This window comes from Petaurus breviceps, unplaced genomic scaffold, assembly GCF_028583685.1.
Source record: "Petaurus breviceps papuanus isolate PSGF00001 unplaced genomic scaffold, PetGlider_PUasm1.0 90847, whole genome shotgun sequence".
In the NCBI taxonomy this organism is placed as follows: Eukaryota; Metazoa; Chordata; class Mammalia; order Diprotodontia; family Petauridae; genus Petaurus; species Petaurus breviceps.
The window spans coordinates 902,870-924,692 of NW_027187360.1; the positions used below are offsets into that span (position 1 = coordinate 902,870).

General features: G+C 39.9%; 1 protein-coding gene across 4 annotated transcripts in view; it reads left to right on the forward strand.

The window, feature by feature from the left end:
• Positions 1–21,823, forward strand: part of EYA2 (EYA transcriptional coactivator and phosphatase 2) — a 252,360-nt gene that overhangs the window by 190,885 nt on the left and 39,652 nt on the right. For all 4 annotated transcript variants that reach the window (XM_069072333.1, XM_069072330.1, XM_069072332.1 and 1 more), the window contains one exon: positions 21,634–21,723. In XM_069072333.1, coding sequence (XP_068928434.1) covers positions 21,634–21,723 — 90 coding nt within the window. The remainder of the gene's footprint in view (positions 1–21,633; positions 21,724–21,823) is intronic.

Consider the following 21,823-nt stretch of genomic DNA (forward strand, 5'->3'; position numbering starts at 1 on the left):
GAGTAGATCTTACCCTCTCAAAAAGGTTGGTGATCCAACAGAGTGGACTTTATATCCCATATCGTTTAATCATGTAGGCACTGAGTTGATTAAACATCTTCTCTTTTTCATCCCTACAATCAACTCTTGATTTTCCTATAATCTATTTTGTGAATTACATGTAACAAAAGCCCAGTCTCAAAGCTTGTTCTGGCAAAATCACTTATTATTCACAAAAGAAGTATTATCTTTGTTAAAATGAATGATAGACATTTCCATATAGAACAGCTTCCTTATGCATGAGACTGTGACAGGTGCCCCATTTGCAGATAAATTTTCAGAGCCAGCCTAAGCAAAACTATTAGAAATATCCTTCCATTAGGGGAAATCCTTATATTATTTAAGAGTCAAGTATAAATGATTTTTGAATCATGCATTCACCCTACCATTACTTTTCTGTTAACAAAGAAGTTAGAATTATCCAGATTTTCTATTATCACACTCATCTTTTTGTTTCTTTGGTCTTGATTCCTCTTCTCTCTCCCTGTGTAAGCCATCTTATCTAATCAGAATGGTCTACTCATTGTTCCATCATGCAGCTTTCATTTTCACGCCTTAACATAGGTCAGTCTCTCACATATAGTGTTCCCTTCATTCTTCTATGCATATTTTAATCCTACATTTCCTTCAAGACCTAGCCTCCTCCAGGAATCGCTTCCTAATCAGACCACACCACAATGATCTTTCCCCTCCTGTGAATTTCTGTGTCTCTTACTGTCTGGACCATTCATGTAGCTCTTAGCACTGGCTGCCATATTGCTGCCATTTTTTTTTATATGTGCCTTTCTCTCAAACTAGACAGTTTCTCCAAAGTAGGACCCTTGTTTTATATATTATTTCAGTCAACCAATAAACATTTATTAAGCACCTACTATATACAAGGCATTATTTCTATCACCCACTGTGCCCAGTCCAACCTCCTGTTTTACAGATAAAAACCTGAGTCCAAAGAAAAGTTTTATATGTAGTAGGCCCACTCAACAACCTTCCTGAACCAATAGATATTCCAAACCATCAGCTAGTTTCTTTGTAGAAAAGGATGGGGTATTCCCAGGTCTAAATTTATGCATTCATTTCCTTGGCTGTATGGTTGTTACAGGAATGGAATAGGGCCAGTCACTGCCCAAGCTGTATAATAAGTAAGCTGGGTTTGGAATTTGAGATATTTGCTAAATTTGTCTTTTCTAAGGGGCTGTGCCTGCAAATTTGGATACAAGAGAGGTTCTGGTAAAAGAAAGCTTGGCTTCAGCTTTGCTATGAGCTGTTGGGTCACTCTGTCCCCACTGTATTCCTCCCCCTTTGCCTGATGGGTGTTATTACCCAAGTCTTACCCTGATTCCTTAATCTAGCACCCAAAAACATGCCATCAGGATTCAATCAGGTCCATTGGTGATTCATGCTCCTAATGGCTTAGCCTGTCCTTTACTACTTTACAAACTGAGAAGGAATAAAACCCCGTTTTATTACCCTGCAGTTAAAAACTATTTGTAGAAGTTGCTAAGGTTCAAATCACAAGTGCGCTCCCTTGAGGACTATTAGTTAATTCAAAGTGCCACAGACCTTTTTTTTTGCCTTTTTCAGCCTGAGATGTGGCTCTATATCATTCCTGCCATTCAGACATCTAAGAGTTTTCCATTCCTTTGACACACACGAGCCAAAGTGCTTAAGGACATCTGTTTATTTTATTTCTTTAATGAGAAAACCTTCCAATTTCTTCCTGGCTCAGCTGTGTTTATTTACATTTTGTTAGTCATGTGTGCTGGGCACCTTGGGACTTTAAAGGCCTTCAGAGGCCTGGTCTGAGACCTTCTTGCGGCATCCAGCTCTGAAATGTAGAATGAGCCCTTCCTAAGGAAAACAGAGTCCTTGGAACTCTATAAAATAGATTTTCAAAATAAATACTGCCTAATTCACTCAGTAGATGTGGATTAAGTCAAGATGAATACAATTTGGAAAGGATTTTCTGAGGAAGTTGGAGATTTTTTTTACCCACTGGGGGTTAAACCTGGGACTTAAACCTTTCTCATACTCTCCCATTTGGGCTAAATAAAAGTGTTTGTCCACTTCCCTAATAAAAGAAAGGATCCTTTAATCAGGCCCCTGTATCGATGCTTGTTTCCTTGAGGTAATGAAGGGAGAGCATGGTCAGTAAGGCTGGTTGTTTAATTATCTCCAGTGAGTGATCAGAAAGCAGACATCTGCATTTGTTGGGTTTTTTTGTTTGTTTGTTTTGGGGTTTTATTGGGGGGGAGGGGTAGAGAGAAGAGGAATTTGCCAAAAGACCTGAGACTGGCCCTAAAAGGCTCCCATGTAGACTGAGGAGATACTTTGGGGAAGCTTTTATAGGTTTAATCTCTTTTAGAAGAGCTGAGGTAAGCCAAGAGCTCTCTAAGCAGAATGCATATGCCTGGCATTTAGGAGTATTAAAGGATTATTTCCAACATAAAATAAATTTTGGAAATGGTTTTTGGATCAGCACACTCAGGTGCACATTAAGAGTTTGCATAAAGTTTGCTAAAAGAGCATCTTTGAAGCCCTTTAAGTTTGAGCAGGGAGTGTTCTCTCTTAATCATTTTATTGTTTTTAGAGCAGGTCCCCTCAGTCCCTTTAGTTTTAGAAAGGGGAGATAAACCTCATTTAGGAAACTGCATTTCTTATTGCAGTAGATTTGGGGGGGGTGGGGGAAGGAGTATTTAATCCTAAAACTCCAGATTACTCCTAATTATCCTCTCAGAAATTTAACAAATGCCAATTGGAACCCTGCTTTTCCTCTGCCAAGTTTTTCCTCTACTCTGTACCTTTCAATTAATGTCAGAAGGCCTCTAAAGATTAATAAAAGTGATTTTAATCTCCCATCAAAACCCTGCAACAAATTGGCCCTTTAGTAGAACTGGGAGCCCTTTTGTGTTCTGTAAATATAGGTCTTGCCAGTCATAATGATGATCATTTAAAAAAAAATCAACTCCTTCAACTCACATACCTAAATAATTGAAATAATTCCCCATTGCACCTAAATAGCAGGGTTAGAAGCTGTCGCTCATCCTATCACTCCCCCTCATTCCCTGCCTGCACTTTTTTTTTACGGTAGTTATTTTTGAACAATAGATTTCTTGGTTTTGCCCAAAGATATTTTGAATTCCCATGAAGCTTGGGTGGTTATGGTATCACAGTCTGCCTACTTAATGGCAGGAGGATGGGAACAGATCTGCCTCAGGGTCTGATGACAGAGGAAATGTTTTGTCCCCCCTGGCATTTCCTCTGTCTGACTTAGGAACTTTCATCCCATTTTCATTGCAAAGTCTGAGGTCATCAAGGAGCTTCTCTTATCTGTCCCTTGTTTCTAAATTGGAACCACCCCTAAAATAGAAATCAAACCAGTGGTATATGTCAGAAAACATCTGAGAATGTTTTAAAGTAAGTTTTAAAGTAAAATATCATCCCAAAAGTATCTTTGGGAAAGAAGCAATCTTGTTGCAACTTTTCTTTTCTCATCTGATGTAGTATGGGAAGAAAAAAAATTAGAAACCATTTTTGCAGGACCAAGGTTACCTGTCTGTGCAACCTTCAGCAAGGGTCTCAGGGTCTCAGTTTCCTCATCAGTAAATTTCCTCTGGGGTGGCTAGGTGGCACAGTGAATAGAGCACTGAACTCAGGAGGACCTGAGTTCAAATCCAGCCTCAGACACTTAACACAAAAACTAGCCATGTGACCTTGGGCAAGTCACTTAACCCCAATTGCCCTCCAAAAAGCAAAAAAAAAATTTTTTTAAATAAATTTCCTCAACCAGTTAACTGAAGTTCCAGATCTCCCTACTTTGGACTCTGATCAGATAAGCAGGCTGTGAGTTCAAGCTAGTCTGAGCTAAGTTGGGCAAATGGCATAGATTTGGTTGAATGAGAGTGAGTATCTTGCCTAAGATCTATGATGCAGGAGAGTCACAACACTCTCCAATTAATCTCTCCCTTTATATTCCACTCTGATCTCGTCCCTCATTGCCTTCTGCTTAGACTATTGTTAATAGTCTCTTAACTGGTCCTCCTGTCTCTATTCTCTAGTTTTCCTTTCTGCCATGTACATTTTATCAGAGACATCTTCCTAAAACACAGCATTGATCATGTCATTTCTTTGATCCCAAGCCTTCCATATTTCCACATTACCACCCCCCCCAAAAAAAAAAAACCCAGACCCTTTGTCCTGGAATCCATTATCATTTATAATCTGCCCCCTAACATAAAGTTCTTATTTTAGATCCCATTTCTCCTTTATAGGAACCCTGTGTTTCAGGCACACTGATCTTAGTCTCCTAATACACCATTCCTATTCCTACCATCACATTTTTGATCTCACCATTCCCTACCCTTGGATTGTCCTCCCTTCTCTTTTCCACTATTTCCTTTAGTGCCCATCTAAATCCTTCCTTGGTTGCTGCAGCATTCAGTGCTCTCTTTCTTCTTCCAAACTTGCCAAGTGCATATTGAGAATCATCGCAATAAAATGAATAGGATACTGGGCTTAGGAGCACCTGGGTTCATCAGATCCTACCGTCTGCTTACCAACCATGTGCCAGTAAGCAGTGACTTATCTTCTCCAAACCTCAGTTTCTTTATCTGTCAGATGGGAATAATAAAACCTGCAAGTGTTAGCATCATGGAGTTTTTGTGAGGTTCCAGTGAGTTAATGTATGGAAAGTAATTTGCAACCTAAAGCATTCTAGAAATGTTCAGTTATTATTAATCATCTTCTTTTTGCCTTTTTCCATGGAATTCATGTAAAAATAGTCTTGGCACAAGTCACTATCCTGCTATTACTCTTTTCTCCTTAAAGATATATATTTGTACCTTGTGTAAAATACAGATTTATTATGCTTCATCATCATCTTCATTAGAAAAGTGACATGGGGGCAGTTAGGTGATGCAGTGAATAGAGCACTGGCCCTGGAGTCAGGAGGAACTGCATTCAAATCTAACCTCAGACACTTAACACAAAAACTAGCCTTGTGACCTTGGGCAAGTCACTTAAACCCAATTTTCTAGTTTTCACCCCTCCAAAAAAAGCAAAAAAAAAAAAGTGACATGGCATAATGGATAGAAATGTCCTTCAAGCCAGTAAGACCTGTATTCTAGTCCCATCTCTGACTCATATAAGCTGTATGACCCTAAGCAAGTCATTTAACCCCTCAGTGTTCTAGGCAACCATCTAAGACTCTAAGTTGTGGAAGAGGGGCCAGCTTGCATTGGTAGAGAGTTTCCTTATCAGGGAATTTCTTGTTTCAGTGAAATCATAGGTCTCATCCTTATCCTTATATCATTATTTATCCCATGAATTTGGCACATAGTATGTATTGCTTTGTACTGGTTACTTCTTCCTAAACTGGATTAGAAGCCCCGCACATGCAGGGACCGTATGTTTGTACCACCACCACCAAACATCATGATCTACACATGGGAGGCACCCAGGGAATTCTGAATACTGCTGCTCCTGATGAAGAATCCATTGTTCATGGAATGGAATGGAAGCTTCTTAATGGCAATGACTGTATAACTTTTTATCTTCATATCTAAAGTCTCTACTTTAATAATCAGATTTTTTTAATCAGCATAGGGAACCCCTGATATAGAAACGGCTTTATAGAATCACAGAATTTAGAGTTGCAAGAGCCCTGGCAGACATCTAGTCCAAGAGCTACCCAAAAGAAATCCCCATTATAACAAGTAGACAACCAGTCTCTTCATTTAGACTTCCAAGGAGGGGAAACCTACCCCCTCCTGAGGTAGCCCATGCCACTGTGGGACAGCTATAAATGTTAACAAAAAATGTTTTCCTGATGTCAAGCCTAAATTTCTCTCTTTGACACTTCCACTGATAGATTACTATGTGCTAAGCACTGAAGATATACAAAGATAAGATAGTCCCTGTCTTCAAGGAGCTCTCATATGGGGAAGTGGTGGCCTATTGGGGAGAAAGTGCAGGAAGTCAACTGGATGGTGCATGGAGCTGTTAGGAAGTTGATTGACATGCCCTTCCCAGTCATCAGGGCAGTATTGATTGGGTGATGATTCTTAGAGCAAGATGTGGAAAGTGTGGGGAGGCTACAGCAGGAAAGCACATAGCAAGCAAAGATTGCCAGGGTGTCCCACTACAGCCTTTTAAGCTCCAAGATGCATTTAATAGGGGGATGCTTCCTTCTGTTGTGGAAGAAAACAGTCTTCTTGTTTTCTATTCCATGCTGTTTCTTTGCATTTCTACTTTGAGGCAGCTATAGAACTCTCATTAGTCCTTGTCAAAACGATGTACTAACTTAAAATGTTTATGAAAGAGTTCTCTCTGATCTTAAATGACACTGAAGGATGACTTGATGCCAAAGCCCTTGTTTCCTAACCGTGAGCAAAAATCATTAGTTTATCTTTGATTGATTTTTTTTTCTTTAGAAAAACTACCAAGAACATATGGGACAGTGGGACATGGTGGATAGATCGCTAAACTTAGAATCAGGAACACACAGATTCGTGTGCTGCCTCTGTATGTCCATGGGCAAGGGACTTCTTAACTTCTCTGAGCTTCAGTTTCCTTATTTGTAAAATGGAGATAGCAGTACACCACAGAGTTAAGTTAACAAGCATACTAAGTGTAGTGTACTAAGTACTAGAGTTAAAGAGAAAAATAAAAATCCTGGGGACAATAAGGGAAGTTGGGCAATGGGAGCCGGAGGAAGGTCAGGGACAATCAAGGGAACCTTTGCTGACAAGGAACCCAGCTGTGCTGCGAGGGGCAGTGGGGGCAAGAAGGAAAGAGCACATGCCAAGTAAGTGCTGGAGCAGTGGGGCATTTAGCTCCTAGCTGCAGGCATTTTCAGGAGGTTGGAGGTTTGGTTTTGGTTCTAGGCTAAAGAGAACTGAACATCTGAGGTAAGAGGCACCATCCCCCTTCCCCCAGGGCTAGAGGTGATTACAAAAATGAAGCTATTACCAAAAGGAGAAAGAATACAACCATACAAAGCTATTATGGAAATAGAGATCACCAGGGTTCATCTTCAAAGGAGGATACTGAAGTAAAGAAAACCCAAAAGAGTAATGTCAGATGGCCACCTGCCCAACAAGAATTCATAGAAGATCTTTGAAAAGACTTTTAAAATCAAATGACAGAGATGAATGAAAAAATAAAAATAAAAAAGAATAATCCAAGAAAAAAAGATTATAAAAGAAAAGTCAACAAATTAGAAAAGGAGATCCATAATCTAAAGGAAGAAAATGACACCTTAAAAATTAGAATTGGGCAAAGTGAAGTCAGTGAAATTATAAGAGATCAAGAAATGATTAAACAAAATATGAATAATGAAAAATAGAAAAGAAAGTGAAACATCTTATAAGAAAAACGAATTTGGAGAATAGATCAAGAAGAGAAAAAAATGAAAATAATCAGACTAACTGAAAGTTATGATGAAAAAAAGAATCTTGAAACAATAATGCAAGAAATAGTTAAAGAAAATTGTCCTGAAGCATTAGAACAAGGAGGGAAAATAGAAATAGAAAAAAATCAATCCATGACCACTTAAAAGAGATGCTATGAGGAAAACTCATAGGAATATCATAGTCAAATTTTGAAACCCCCAGCTCAAGGATAAAATATTAAAAGCATCAAGATTAAAACAATTTAAATATAATGGTGCCACAATTAGGATCACACAAGACCTAGCAGTGGAGACATTAAAGGACCACAGGTCTTGGAACATTATATATTGAAGAGCAAAAGAACTGGGGCTCCAGACAAAAATACCATACCCTGCAAAGTTAAGCATTATCCTGAATTTTTAAAAAAATGAACATTTGAGAAACTCTCAGACTTTCAAGACTTTGTTAAAAAAAAAAAAAGCCTGAACTTAATAGAAGGTTTGGCACACAAGAGCCAAGAGAAATATAAGGTACATACCAAAGACTAATTATAAGGGATTCATAAGGACAGACTGTTTACTTTTTATATATGTAAAATGTTATGTATAAGATTCTTATTAATAATTGGGTAGCTCATAAGAAAGATTGGGGTAAACCTGAATATGATATGAATTTTAAAAGTAAAACCATTGAGGAACAGCTAAAAAGAGTAGTTATTTTATACAAATGAGGTGCAAGAAGTAGAATCAATACAGAGAAATTAGATGGGGGAGGAAGACTGGTCGTTCTGGTAACCTACTGTCATTGGGAATGGGTATAAGAGGGAACAAAACATATAAATTTGGAAGAGTATAAAAGTCTTCTAAATTCAGAAGAAACGAAATGATAGGAGCATAGGGAAGGAGGAGAGGACAAGGGAGGGATCTTTAGAGGAGAGGGTGAGGGAATACGTAAAAGGTGGTATAGAAGAGTCTAATTTAGATTTATGGGGATGGGAGCATAGGGGAAGGATCCTTGGAGGGGAGGAGGCAAGTAACAGGAGGGAAATGTATCAAGTAGAAGTAAAGTAGAGGAGGTAAGCAGGATAAGAAACAGAGATGTGCACAAACATAAAAACAAAGACCAGGAGGAGAATTTGTTTGGGAGAGTGTATGTCTACATATGTATGTATATTTGTATGTATATATTTATAGCTATAGAGAAACCTATCCAAACTTAATTGTAGCCTTCTGGGGGGAGGAGGAGGGAAAAAAAGAACAGAGTAAAAAAAGCGCACAGCAGAGAACAAAAGGAAACTTACAGGGAAGCAAGGAAAAGATGGGCAGTTCTCAACACAATGTGTATTACTTATTATATAGGCTGTCTTGAAATAAAAATTTATTCTTGCATATTTTGAATCCTCTCTTATGTTCTGCTTTGCATATGACATGCTTTTTATTTCTTTCTTATTTCGTATCTAAGTTCCAATATTTAAGTTTATGATGTGTTTTTGTTTCTTTATTCTGTATTTGTCTTCTGGACTTTGAGACTAAAATAAAGAGTTATTGGGGGAAAAAAGAGGGGGAGGAGAAAATGCAGTTGGATGATGAAGTATCTTGTTTGAGAAACAGTAAAGATTAGAGTATAGAATACATGGAAAAGAATAAAGTATAAGAAGACTGGAAAGGTAGGAAAGGGAATTTATTGAAAGGTAGTGGGGTGGGATGACGTTGACTTATAAGAGCTATTGTTGACATGGTCAGGTCTGCACTTTAGTAGAGTTAAGAGGAAGATGAACCAGGTTGGGGAGAGATGTGAGGCCAAGGGAATGAACCAAAAACCTGTTGTTGTATGTAGTCCAGGGGTAAGGTGATTAAGGCCTGTGCCACTGTGGTGGTGATGATGTCAGAGGAAAGAATGGCATACAGGATAGGTGCTCTGAAGGTAGAATCAGCAGGACTTGGCAGCTGATTAGCTATGAAAAATGAGTAAAAGGGGAGAGCTGAAGAGGACAGCCTGGGTGACTAGGAGGAATGGTGGTTCCCTCAACAGTCAGGGAACTGAGGACTTTGTCTCATGAGGCTCAAACAAGATGATTTATATAAAGGGCTTTGTTAACTTTAAAGTCCTATATAAAATGTCAGTAGTGGTGGCTGGTCATATTAGACCCAGTAGAAGAGCTTGGCCATAATAAAAATCAGGCAAGGGTTCTATTTGGCTTCCTAATATTGTTATTGGTCATAGAATCAGTTTTAGAATTAGAAGTCTACTACATACAATATAGGATATCATATGGAAAGAAATCTTTGACTATGAGGTGTGGATCAACTTTTAAAACATATAATACAGAAAGTTAAAGAGGGAAAGGTCCTTTGAGAATATGTAGTCAAATCCATTCATCCTCAGGGTCTGTTTTCTTTTCTTTTTTCTTCTTTACTCTTTCACTGTACCTTAGGCATTGAAATCTTATTCATTCAGTAGTAGTTCCTTTTAAAAAAAAATTTTTTTTTTACCCTGAATTTGTGTCACAGTAAAATGCTTTACAGTTTTCCCAGCTGGAAGAAATTTCAGAAACGGATTGGAAATTTAGGAGACAGGTCAGTTGCATAAAACATCAAAAGGAAAAAGACCTCAAATATCTCTAGCTTTTTCCTTTGATTCTCATCTGATTTTTAGATTTGTAGTCAGCTTGACTGTTTTAGCCAGTTGGTGGTGAGAGATGGATTTACTATGGTGTTAGCCAGCAGATCTATTGGTAGGTACAAGGGGATCAATTTGCTTTTACTTTGAATCATCATTATTTATATTGTCCTAAGCTAGGAAGTGATTTTCAGCCTTCACATTCCCTTTAATATGTGAAACTTCAGAAGAATGAAAGTTTCAGAACTTTGCTGTTAGAACATGTGGCTCCAGACTTTTTTCCTTACAGCCTTCATTTTCTTGTCTTCCTTTACATAACCCACCCCCCCCTTTTTTTTTTTAACAAACTGATCTGTTTTCCAGGAGTTTCCAAGTAATTAAACCCAATTAAAACCATTAAATTCTTTCTTTTAATGACAACTTTATTATTAAGAGCAAACCACAGGGAGGAGATTTCACTGGCAAAACCCTCCCTTGTGTGTTAATCCGTCTCTAACCTCTGGCTGACACTTCCAATAGATAAACCCCATAGAATAGGAGGTTGATTTAATGAATAGCTTTAATTAACACTTTCTTCTTTGTGGCAGAGTAATTATTTGTTCAGCCTGTAAACAGCTACTTGGCAGTGATTTTTAAAGATTTTATTAGTTTGAATGGTGAGGGGTTTTATGTGTGTGTATATTTACTTTTTTAAAATCTCAGTTCAGAAGAGGTGTAGAAACGCATTGTCCTTGGGTTTTGAATGTCAAGGTAATTGACACAGAAGAAAGAAGGAGACAAATGCAGCCTGCCTTTATTTGTTAAACATCTCAAGGGTAGTCAGCTCTGCCCTTTGCTTAAAAGTCTGCAAGTCCCAACAGGGTCCTTGAAAGGCAGAAGCTTTGGAACTCTAAGCAGTCCAGATCCAGAGATGGGGGGAAAGTGATTGGTGGTTGAGAGGCTGCCAAGGGGAACCGTCTGTCTCTTCTTCTCCCTTTCAACTTGCCATCAGGTAGCAGCTGGCATCTCTGAAGACCCAGTCAACTGGAGAGTGTGACGCTTACAGGCAGCAATGAAGTGGCAAAGATGGAAATTTGAAGCCTGCGAGTTAAAAAAAAAAAGTTAGAATGGGCTGCCTTAGCCTTTGTTTAGTGAAAAAGGAGTCTCAGCCCCCAGTAGGGAGAGGGGGAGCAAGGATCAGGATGTTGGGAGCTGATTCCTTAGACTCAGTGGTTCTCTATTGCTTTTTGCATTAGACCCATACATGCTATAGCCCCCAGTAATTATCCCTCAACAAGCCAAGCAATTACCCTTAAATAAGTAGGTAATTCCTATAAGTTTGGAAGGTTTAAATGAAGTGGGAATTATCTCTAAATGCACTCTTCCCTAGAGCCTTAGAGACCTCCGTAAATCTTTGCTGAATTGACCGAGCAAATGAATGGGGGGAGGCAGGTGGAATAACATAGCATTACTGCCACAAATTATAGAATCACAGTTTTTGAGGAGAAAGAAGCCATAGAAATTATTTAAGCCAGAGGTTCTTAATCTTTCTTGTTTCCTGGACCTCTTTGGCAGTATGGTAAAGCCTATGGACTTCCTCAGAATAATGTTTTTAAATGCATAAAATAAAATACACAGTATTACAAAAGAAACCAATTATTTTGAAATAATGAGCAAAAAAATTTAAGTTCATAGACCCTCCACCCCTTTGACTAAACCCTAAGATATCCCCAGCAAGTGAACTGTCCAGCTTCTTAATTCCCACATTCATTCATTTATTCATTCTTTAGAGGTCAAATGATTTATCCAAAGTTAGGGAAGTAGTGAGTATCAAAGACCAGGTTCTCTGATTCCAAACCCACTACTCTCCACTATAATTCATACAGTCAATATTTATTGAATACCTACAAGGCATTATTTGGCATTAAAATGAGTATAGAAATCTATGAAATTATAATCTGGTAGGAAGAATAAAGTATGTTGACAAATAACAGAGGGGAGGAAAGAGAGAGGGAGAGAGTGAGTGTGCATGTGTTTGTGTGTTCGTGTTCATGTTCTAGAACTTAAATTTATGTGGCCTTGGGTAAGTCATTTAAACCCCAGTTTCCTCATCTGTAAAACAAGGGGGTTTGACCAGACAGCCTCTGAAGTACCATGATCTTGTGACTATCGTAAAAGGTTTCACAGAGGAAGAAGGATCTGAGATGGGTTTTGTGTGGGTAGAATTTCAGTAAGTCAAAAGGGAAGATAGGCATTTCAGGAAAAGGAAATGACCTAGACAAATACATAGAGTCAGAAGAGATGTCCAGTTCTAGACCCAGCTAGGAGAATGGTAGTGTAGAATGTGCATTCACTTCATTTGGAATCAACAGGCCTGGGTTCAAATACTATCTACTCACCACCTAGGTGATCTTGGACAAGTCATTTCACTGTTCTGATGTTCAGCTACATCCTGTATAAAATGGAGGGGTTGGGACAAATATCCTGTAAAGGCTCTTTCAGCTCTTTATCCTGTGATTTTAAGTAGTCAAGTTGAGCAGGACCAGAGTACGGGAAGTGTAGTGAAGGGAAAAACTGGAAAGTCTTTAGGGCACTTCATTAGTGCTAAAGAGGGCCTTGGATACTAGGTTTAAAAGCTTGGAGGGCCCAGACCTTGAAGAGATTATGAGTGTTTTAAGTATGAACCTAAAAACCCACATTCCCAGTATAGAGTTTGAAAAACAGATATTTTATCATAGGATGAGGACTTGTCCATTAAATTTTAGGCAGTTGACAGTTCATTTATCTCCATTCCCTTAAAGTGGGGGTGAAGGTGGGGTGGTGTTACAGTGGATTGAATGCCAGGTCTGGAAACAGGAAGACTCCTCTTCCTAAATTCAAATCTGGCCTCAGACACTTACTAGCTGTGTGACCCTGGGCAAGTCACTTAACCCTGTTTTCCTCAGTTTCCTCATCATAAAATAAGCTGGAGAAGGAAATGGAAAACCACTCCAGTATCTTTGCCAAGAAAACCCCAGATGGGGTCACAAAGAATTGAACATGACTGAACAACAACAAAATAATTAAAAGGTGAGGGGTTGTCTTCAGATTGCCTTTGTTTGAGAATCGTTCTTGGCTAGCGAATACCAAAATAACATACAGTTGGCAAACCTAATCCTAGCTCACCAGAGTATGCTGTAAGTAAAAATGTTTAATGTGGTGAAAGAAGACAGAGGGCTCAGTTAACTTCTAAGCTTTAAATCTATGTTTCTTTGAGTGTTTGAGTAAAAGTAACATCATTGAATGTTAAAGCTGGGGGAAGGACCTTACAATATAGGATGTCAGAGCAAAGACTGGGGGGAAACTTTGAGAAAACCTAGTCTAATCCCCACCTCCATTTTACAGAGGTTGAAACTAAGGATCAGAGGCAGCTAGGTGACACAGTGGATAGAGCTCCAGCCTTGGAGTCAGGAGGATCTGAGTTCAAATCCAGCCTCAGAGACTTACAGTGTAACCCTGGGCAAGTCATTCAATCCCAAGTGAGAAAAAAAGGAAGGGAAGGCTCAGAGAGGGAAATGAGCTAGCCAAGGCTCCTGACTCCCAAATCTAGTATTTTTTCCTCTATATCAGGCTATCTCCCTGTTCATTCAAGCAATATAGTAATGGTTTGTTTTCCAAATCAGTCTCGTGAGACGAGGGAAGGAAAACACTGGGGTCCTCTAAGGCAGATGAAAATAAGGCTGAGAAGCAGATTAGAAAGAGCTCAGTATTCCCCCACATTGCATTGCCTTCCACACAGTGAGCACTTACTAAATATTTGCTGAATGACTAACAAATGGACCAGAAGGAATGATCACTGTGCACTACAAATAGAAGGCAGAACTCCCAAGAATCACCATGCAGAAAATCTCAGTTATTCCTGCAGAGGGAGTAAAATAGGCCTGGAAGGACAAGAGGAAAGACTTTGTACCTTGAGCATTCCAAAGATGAAGTAGGACTGACTTTGCAGAACTTCCATGTTAAACAAAACATTGGTTTTAGGTGATTTTTCCCAAGGGAATTATAAGCATAATGATGTGCAAAAAATTATGCATTCAAGATAAATATAGTGGAAGTAAAAGGTAATCTCCAAGGGAAGGCTAAGAGTAGGGGGACTCAGGAAGGGCATTCTGCAGGAGATGGGGTTTGAGTCTTGAAGGAAGCCAAAAAGGCAGAGATGAGAAGGGAAAACATTCCAAGCATGGGGGACAGCTAGAGTCCTGAGACAGAATGGCATGTTCAAAGAACAGCAAGGTGGGTCAGTGCTGCTGAATCGGAAAGTGGACGGAGGGGAGTTTAAAGTAAGAAGTCTGGAAAGTAAAAAGAAGACAAGTTGGGAAGGGATTTAAATGCCAGAGAATCTTATATTTTATCCTGGAGGGAATAGGGAGCCACTGGTATTTATCACATAGGGAGAAATGCCATAGTGACACCTGCCCTTTAGGAAGATCACTTTGGCAGTAAAAATAGAGGCTGAATGGGAGTGGGGAGAGACATGAGACAAGGAGACCAACCAGGATTGCCCTGCTTTCATTACCAGCCGCACAGAGTAATTGTGTAGAAAGCATTTTGTAAACTATCTATGCTGTAAAGTACAAGCTGTTGACTTGGCCTGGAGTAGATTAAAGATGTCTGATTAGGAGCTACCCTGTCTGACTCTTAGCCCCAGTGATCCCAAACAGAAACAGAGCCGCTCAGCTCCATTAAGGACAATTGGATATCATAAAGTCTGGACATATTTGCTGGGAAGGGAGCTTCAGGATTCTTGTGCCCTCTCAGACTATGTGCAAGGGCACAGCTCATCTGTACAGAAAAGTCTCCTTTGGCCTAATTTTGTTCAGACCCAGATATTATGGTCATATAAACCATAGTGGAGGGAGGGGACAGGAAGAAAAAAAGCAGTAGTGCTCTGCATTATCTTGGGGCAGAAGAGCAACGTACCTCACTGTACACAATGAGTGTTTCCCTGAAGGTTACAGGGCCGAGGCCTCTGATTTCAGTGTTAAAGGGGCCTTCCAGAAAGGAAGAGATAAAGGAAGCTCCCCTCTACCCATGCAGTTAGGGCTCCTTCTCTCCAACTCACAGTCTGGGAAAATTTCCTGAAGCACTGAGAATTTAAGCAGCTTGTCCTGGGTTACAGCCATTATAGGACAGAGGAAAGACTTGAACCCAGATCTTCCTGGTTCTGTGGCCAGTTCTTTATCCACTATACCATATTCTTCTGTCCCTGATAAGTAATGTGTAAATCTGTAAATCACCTTTTGGGAAACAACTGAATAATGATAGATGGATGGATGGATGGACGGACAGACGGACAGACGGACGGATGGATAGGTAGATGGATGGATAGGTAAATGGATAGATAGGTAGATAGATGGATGTATGGATAGATAGATGGATGGGAAGACATAAAGAAAAAAAGGGAGGAAGAGAAGAGAAACCGGAGGAGGAAGGGGAGACAGACAGATGAGAGGGAGGATTTTGGGGGAGGGGAAGAAATAGAGACAGATGGAGGGAGAAACAGAGAGAGAGAGAGAGAGAGATACGAGACTGTGCTGAGACTGGGTTTAGAGAACACCATAAAAAGAAAACTCCCTACCTACTAATTCAGGTTAACACCTCTCTAACTTTTTAGAGCATTGCCTAGAAAAGAATATGGCATAAACCAAATTAAACTGTAACTAAGAAATGTTTAATAAAATAAATAAAAATACAGTAGAACATAGGCAATGTTGATAAGTGGTTTTCTAAGTCAAAATACCTACTTCAGGGATCCTCATATATAACTTTGGGGTCCCTTGAGTTTGACATGACTGACATAGAGTCCTGAGATGTTAAATGACTTCTCCAAAGTGACCACCAGAGATAGGACTTAAATCCAGGTTCTCCTTGTTCCAAGGCCAGCTCTTTATCCACTAGACCATGCTGTCTCTCATGTATGTGTATTTGCATACATGTATGTGTATATGTATGTACGTGTGTGTGTATATAAATGCACCAAAGGAGCCTGATATCTTTTTAAGGGGACAAATCCCATAGTGAACCCCTTGCAAAATAGGAAACTTTTTTGACTAATGAATTCTAAGAAAACCAGCATGATATGGTAAAAATGTCACTGGATTGAGTCCAAGGAATCAGTCTTGGTCCCACCTGTGCCCTCACCTAACTGTCTCACTTGGGATAATTATAATAACAGTACATCCATACTGAGAGATCCATGATTTCATCATGTGGGTGCTTGTCCAACCCGCCCAGACCACAACCCCTCTGTGACTTGGTGGATCATCTTCAAAAGATGCCGTAGCCAAAAAATCCATCATCCCATAGACAATCCCAACATAAACTTCTCAGAATTGAGTTAATCTGGTCCCTGGATGACATATCAGCTCCGTTGCCAAGCTTGTACTTGAAATCTTCTCAGCTTTGCAGGACGGAGCAGAGCTCATGCTCTGGTGGTTTAGCTTTTGAAAACTCAGAAATTATAATCTTCATGCCAAAGTGAGGCATCGGAAGTGGGCTTTAATAGCAAGAAGAGGAAGAGGAGGCAGACTCCCGTTTTTACAGTACTTGAAGGTTTGCTGTGGACTTTCTTCAGCACCCTGTACAGCACAGCAAGCCACCTCCTCTCTGAGTCTCAGTTTCCTTAACTGTAACATGAGGGCATTGGGCTAGCCCTGGCATTTTTATGTCCCAAGGTCTCTTCGAGCTCTAATAGTCTAGGTATTATGATCCTTTCCACTTCTAACATTCTAAAATCTGTGTTGTTCTCAGGTACTTTTTAGCTCTGATATCCAGGAATTTTTGCTTTCCAACCTCTCTGTTTGATGGTACACATCTCTGACATTGATCAGGATTCAAGCTGCATATGAAATACAGGAATCTTTTTTTTCCCCTTTTTCACTTTGTCTCATGAGAATGATAGCTAACGTTTATATAGCGCTTACTGTGTGCCAGGCACTGTATAAATGATTTACAATTATTTTCTCATTTATTCCTCACCACAACCCCACAAGGTAGGTTCTCTTATTATCCCCACTTTACAGATGAGGAAACTGCAGCATGGAATGGTAGGTTAGTAAATGGAAAAACTAGGACACTGAAACAGTTTCATTAAAAGCTTTCAGAAAGGCATTCTTTTTTTCAAAAGAAAACATTTAAAGTTTTAGAACTCACTCATTGTACATGTTAAACATTTTTTTTGCTTTACATCACATTTTTTAAAACAAAAACAAATCAGGGAATATCTTCCACCCTTTGAATCCTCTCAGTTGTCAAACACAGCCACAGCTTCCAAGCTCCACCAGACCTCTATGTTACACCATCACAGACCCTCTTCTCCAGTTCAGAATCTTGGCGTGGTCCATATGGTAGAGGCCACAGCCATTCTCCTTTAATTAAAGAGAACTTTAGAAAGAATGCGTAATAATTAGGTTAGTGTGCAGTATGGCGTTCATGTCAGCAGCATCTGCCATGAAGGTTGATTGAGATGAACTCCACTCTCAACAATTGGGCTTTCCAGTTAGACCTCTTACACTAATGCATTACTGACCATACCACTGCAAAAACAGGACTCCACTGAAATCTGCAGAAAATTAGAGGAAAGTCTACCAAATCTACAGTGTCTTAGCATGATTTATACCTTCCCTGGGAGAGAGCCACCCACATGCATTCAGGCAAAACAAAGATGAGCTTTCCCCCCATCCTTAGAAGGATGAATTACAAATTAAAGCCTGTTGTGGAAACTCTCTCAGCTCTGTTCTGGTTTAAATTGGTTTAAAAAGAGAGGGGGGTGGCAATCAAGCTCTGTTGGCTCATCTTATGAAATTAACCACTGCAATTTTTTTTGTAGCTGAAAAATATTTAATGATTAAGAAAATAGTTTTCATGTGAGTAGTATCTTAAACCGTTCTTGTGGCTTCTGATTCTTGGCTCCTAGGCTAGGTTTGTGTTGTTTAAGGGTGCTGGAGAAACAGGCTTGACTTGAGGGATAAGTTTGATTTTTTTTCCTGGGTGGGGTGGGGGTGAGAATTATCTTCCATTCATTAATCATAGAGAATAATGCAGAAGGATATTATTTTAGGCTTTATTTGACTAGGACAAGTACTGGATCAGAGAGAGGATTATCTCCCTTAGAACCATAAGGGTCAATTTATCTAAGGTCAGGACAGAGGTTTGTGAACTGTCCATTTATCAAACTAAAGAACTACATTAGGGATCTTTTTCAATGGTGGGCAGCTGTGTACTCTGGGCAAGCCATGTGTGCCTGGCCACCAGTGAAAAGTGAAACTTGTGTCTTCATTGTACTCTTCTCCAAAGGTTTTTTATATGGCTGCCTCACTTTGCTGTTTCCCACCTTTGTTTGGTCTGTCCATGGTGCCTGGCATGGATTCCTTCCTCTGCCATCTCCACCTTTTGGCCCAGCTCAGATTCTCTCTGCTTCTGTAATATAAAAGTGTTTTACAAATATAGGGAGTTCCCAAAAGTCTTAATTCAGTAAACAATTTAAGCTATTAAAACTTGAAGATTTAATTTATTTAAGCTATAAAAGCATGAAGATTTTGGGGACACCCTGTGTCATCCCATTTTATGTTCACAACAACCCTGGGAGGTAAATGAATTATTATCCCCATTTTACAGATGCTGTAACTGAGGCAGATAAAGGTTAAGTGAATGGACTGGCATCACACAGTTGGGAAGTGTCTGAGATAAGATTTGAACTCAGGCTTTCCCGACTTGTAGAACTCTGTCTCCGGTGGCCACCTAGCTGCCTCAGGTGTAAAATGAGATATGTGCCATCAGATATGTCCAACATGACTCTTTTGCTTAATTATACTTCTTTGTTAGAAGGAAGTTTTCTTGGGAGTAAAAAAGGGGGAGGGGGCCTTGAGGTATCAGCAAATTACCTAACAAGGTTTTAAAAAGCATTAATAGAATGTGAGCTCCTTGAAGAAGGGGAGCATTCTATGTTTGTCTTTGAATCCTTAGTACCATGTCTGGCAACATTTAATCAATGCTTGCTGAATGTTAAGTCTAGATTGATTAATTAAGGACCTGCAGGGCCTCCAAGTCATCATATCATAGAGTGGGGAAACCATTCATTGATGTAGCAGACTCCACTGGGCGTGGCCTCATGAAGATTTAGGTTCAGATCCTGCCTCAGATACCTACCAACTGTGTGACCCTAGGCAAGTCACTTAACTTTTCAAGTCACCTCATTTTTCTCATCTATAAAATGGACTCAGTGACTTCTAAGGTCCCTTCCTTAGAAGGGTCCCTAAGATCTAAAGTTATGTGGTCCCATGATGCTACGTAGAAAAGTCAGAAAGTCACTTAATTTCTGAGTCTCAGTTTCCTCATCTAGAAAATGAGGATAGTAATACCTACCCTCCCTTACCTCATAGGGCTGTGATGAGGATTGTAAACTGTTGCTGTTCATAGCATCAGTGATGATTACGTGGCCGGAAATGAAGCAGGTCTGGGAAACTGGGCTGGGCGTGTGGACTGAGGCCAGGACACAAGCTGGAGTTTACTTTTATTGTTCTTGTTCAGTCAGTTTTCAGTCGTGTCTAACTCTTCATGACTCCATTTGCAGGGGGTGGCAAAGACACTGGAGTGGTTTGCCATTTCCTTCTCCAGCTTATTTTACAGATGAGGACACTAAGGCAGACAGGGTGAAGTGACTTGCCCAGGGTCACACAGCTAGTAAGTGTCTGAGGCCAGATTTGAACTCACAGAGATATATCTTCTTGACTCCCGGATGGACCCTGGGAGTTTACTTTTATTCTTGGTAAAATGCATCTCGTTCCTTTACTTTTTTGTCACCATCATCTCATAAGAACTCACACTTATCTAATGTTTTAATCTTTTCAGAGTACTTCCCTCACAGCAACACTAAAAGTAGAAAGTTCACGATGTTCTTATCTCTGTTTTACAGAACAGGGAAATTGAGGCTCATAGAGAGGAAGTGAGTAGCCCAAATCCATGCTACTGGGGAATAGCAGAGCCAGGACCCAAATCCAAATCTTTGGATCCCCACTGAGGCACGTTTTCCATTTTGCTGTGTTAATTTTCCTCTGCCCCTTTTGGCAACAAGTCCTGGGCTAGAGAACACGTAGAAAGTGTTCTGGTAGATTAGGGGATGGGGCATGTTTACAAGCCCATGCACTCATCCAGAAGAAATTGTGCTTGAGGAAAAGATAATTGGTTTGGCTCTCTCTAATGCAGTGTCTTGATCTTTTTTGTGTCAGGGACCCCTTTGGAGGTCTGGTGATACCTATAGGTCCCTTCTCAGAATCACATTTTTAAATGCACAGAACAAAATATATAAGATTACTAGGGAAAGCAATTGTATTCAAATACAGTTATCAAAATTCTTTAAAACTTAAAAAAAAAAATTACACATACCAGGTTAAGAACTGTTCTACTACATTAATTAAAATGCCCTCAGACCTTCCCCTAGATTACAAAATGATCCTTTTCCTGGACCTAAAAGTTTTGTTTTCTTCCTTTCTCAGTAAAAAAAAAATGAAAATTTTTTTAAAAATTTAAAAACCTCTCTTCCTTTACCCTACCACCATCACCACCACTTCTGGCCTAGAAGGAGGCAGGATGAATGCCGAACTCTCCGCCTGCATTTGTCTACATGAGGTCTTTTGTTTAATGGGTATCCTCTGGAGCTGCGTCTTTGCAGCCTAAGTGTGTTAAATCAAGTTTACTCTTGTATTTGGAAAGGAAAAAAACCAGAGCCTAGGGATAGAGAGGGGGAGAATAGTGGAAAGAGACCATTGTAAGGAGACGATTGGGTTGCAATGCCAATATCGATGCCGCCCATTTCACCTAGCTTCCTTCAAGACTCAGCTCAGTTTGAACACCCCCTGTTCAGGATCTCCCCCCACACCCCACTCCCCAGTCACCCTTGTTCTTCTTCCTCTGATTATCTTGCATTTTCTATGTACGTATTTCATCCCCTAAGTAAAATGTAAACTCCTTGAGGGCAGGAACGTTTTGTTTTGTTCTGTCTTGCCTTTGTATTATCCAGCACCTCACACAGGGCTTTCCACATCCTAAGTCTTTATTGAGTTGAGTAAAATTGAACAGGCTAGGTCTCTTGGAATCAGCGTTCTGATTCTGCCTCAGACACTAACTGGGTCACCCTTTCTTTCAAGCCTCAGTTCCCTCATCTGCAAAAATGAGGAAATTGGTCTCCTTCCCTTCCAGCTCTGAATGTATAATCATCTGATCCTAAGATGCAAGGAATGGCAGGAGGTTATGGGATGGGTTGGTTGAGGGCTTTCTTTTCTGGAACATTTTTTGACAGCTTCTTTCCTGGGAACCAACTGAAAAGCCAGGAGCATGCCTGGGGAGATGTAGACACTGAAGAGGGTGAAAAAGAAAGGGCAGAAGAACAGGGCTGAGATACTGGAACTTGCACAATATTATCACCCTGATCCTGACAGGAAGCAGGTTTAGGCTGTACTTGAACCATGCAGATTAGGAGAGAGTGAGAAGGTGGGGGGAGGCAAAGATTCAGATCACTGAAGACTCCACTTGTGTATGTGTGTGTTTTTTCTCCCCCTTTTCTGTCTGACAGGATACCACTACGTCTGTGAGGATCGGCCTGATGATGGAAGAGATGATCTTCAACCTTGCAGATACACATCTGTTTTTTAATGACCTGGAGGTTGGTAGCTGCTTATTCTATTCAATATTTGGATATTTAATCACCTGCATCTGGTTTGGGGAAAGATGCTGCTTTTGGGGGGCCTGAAACTTTTTCCAGC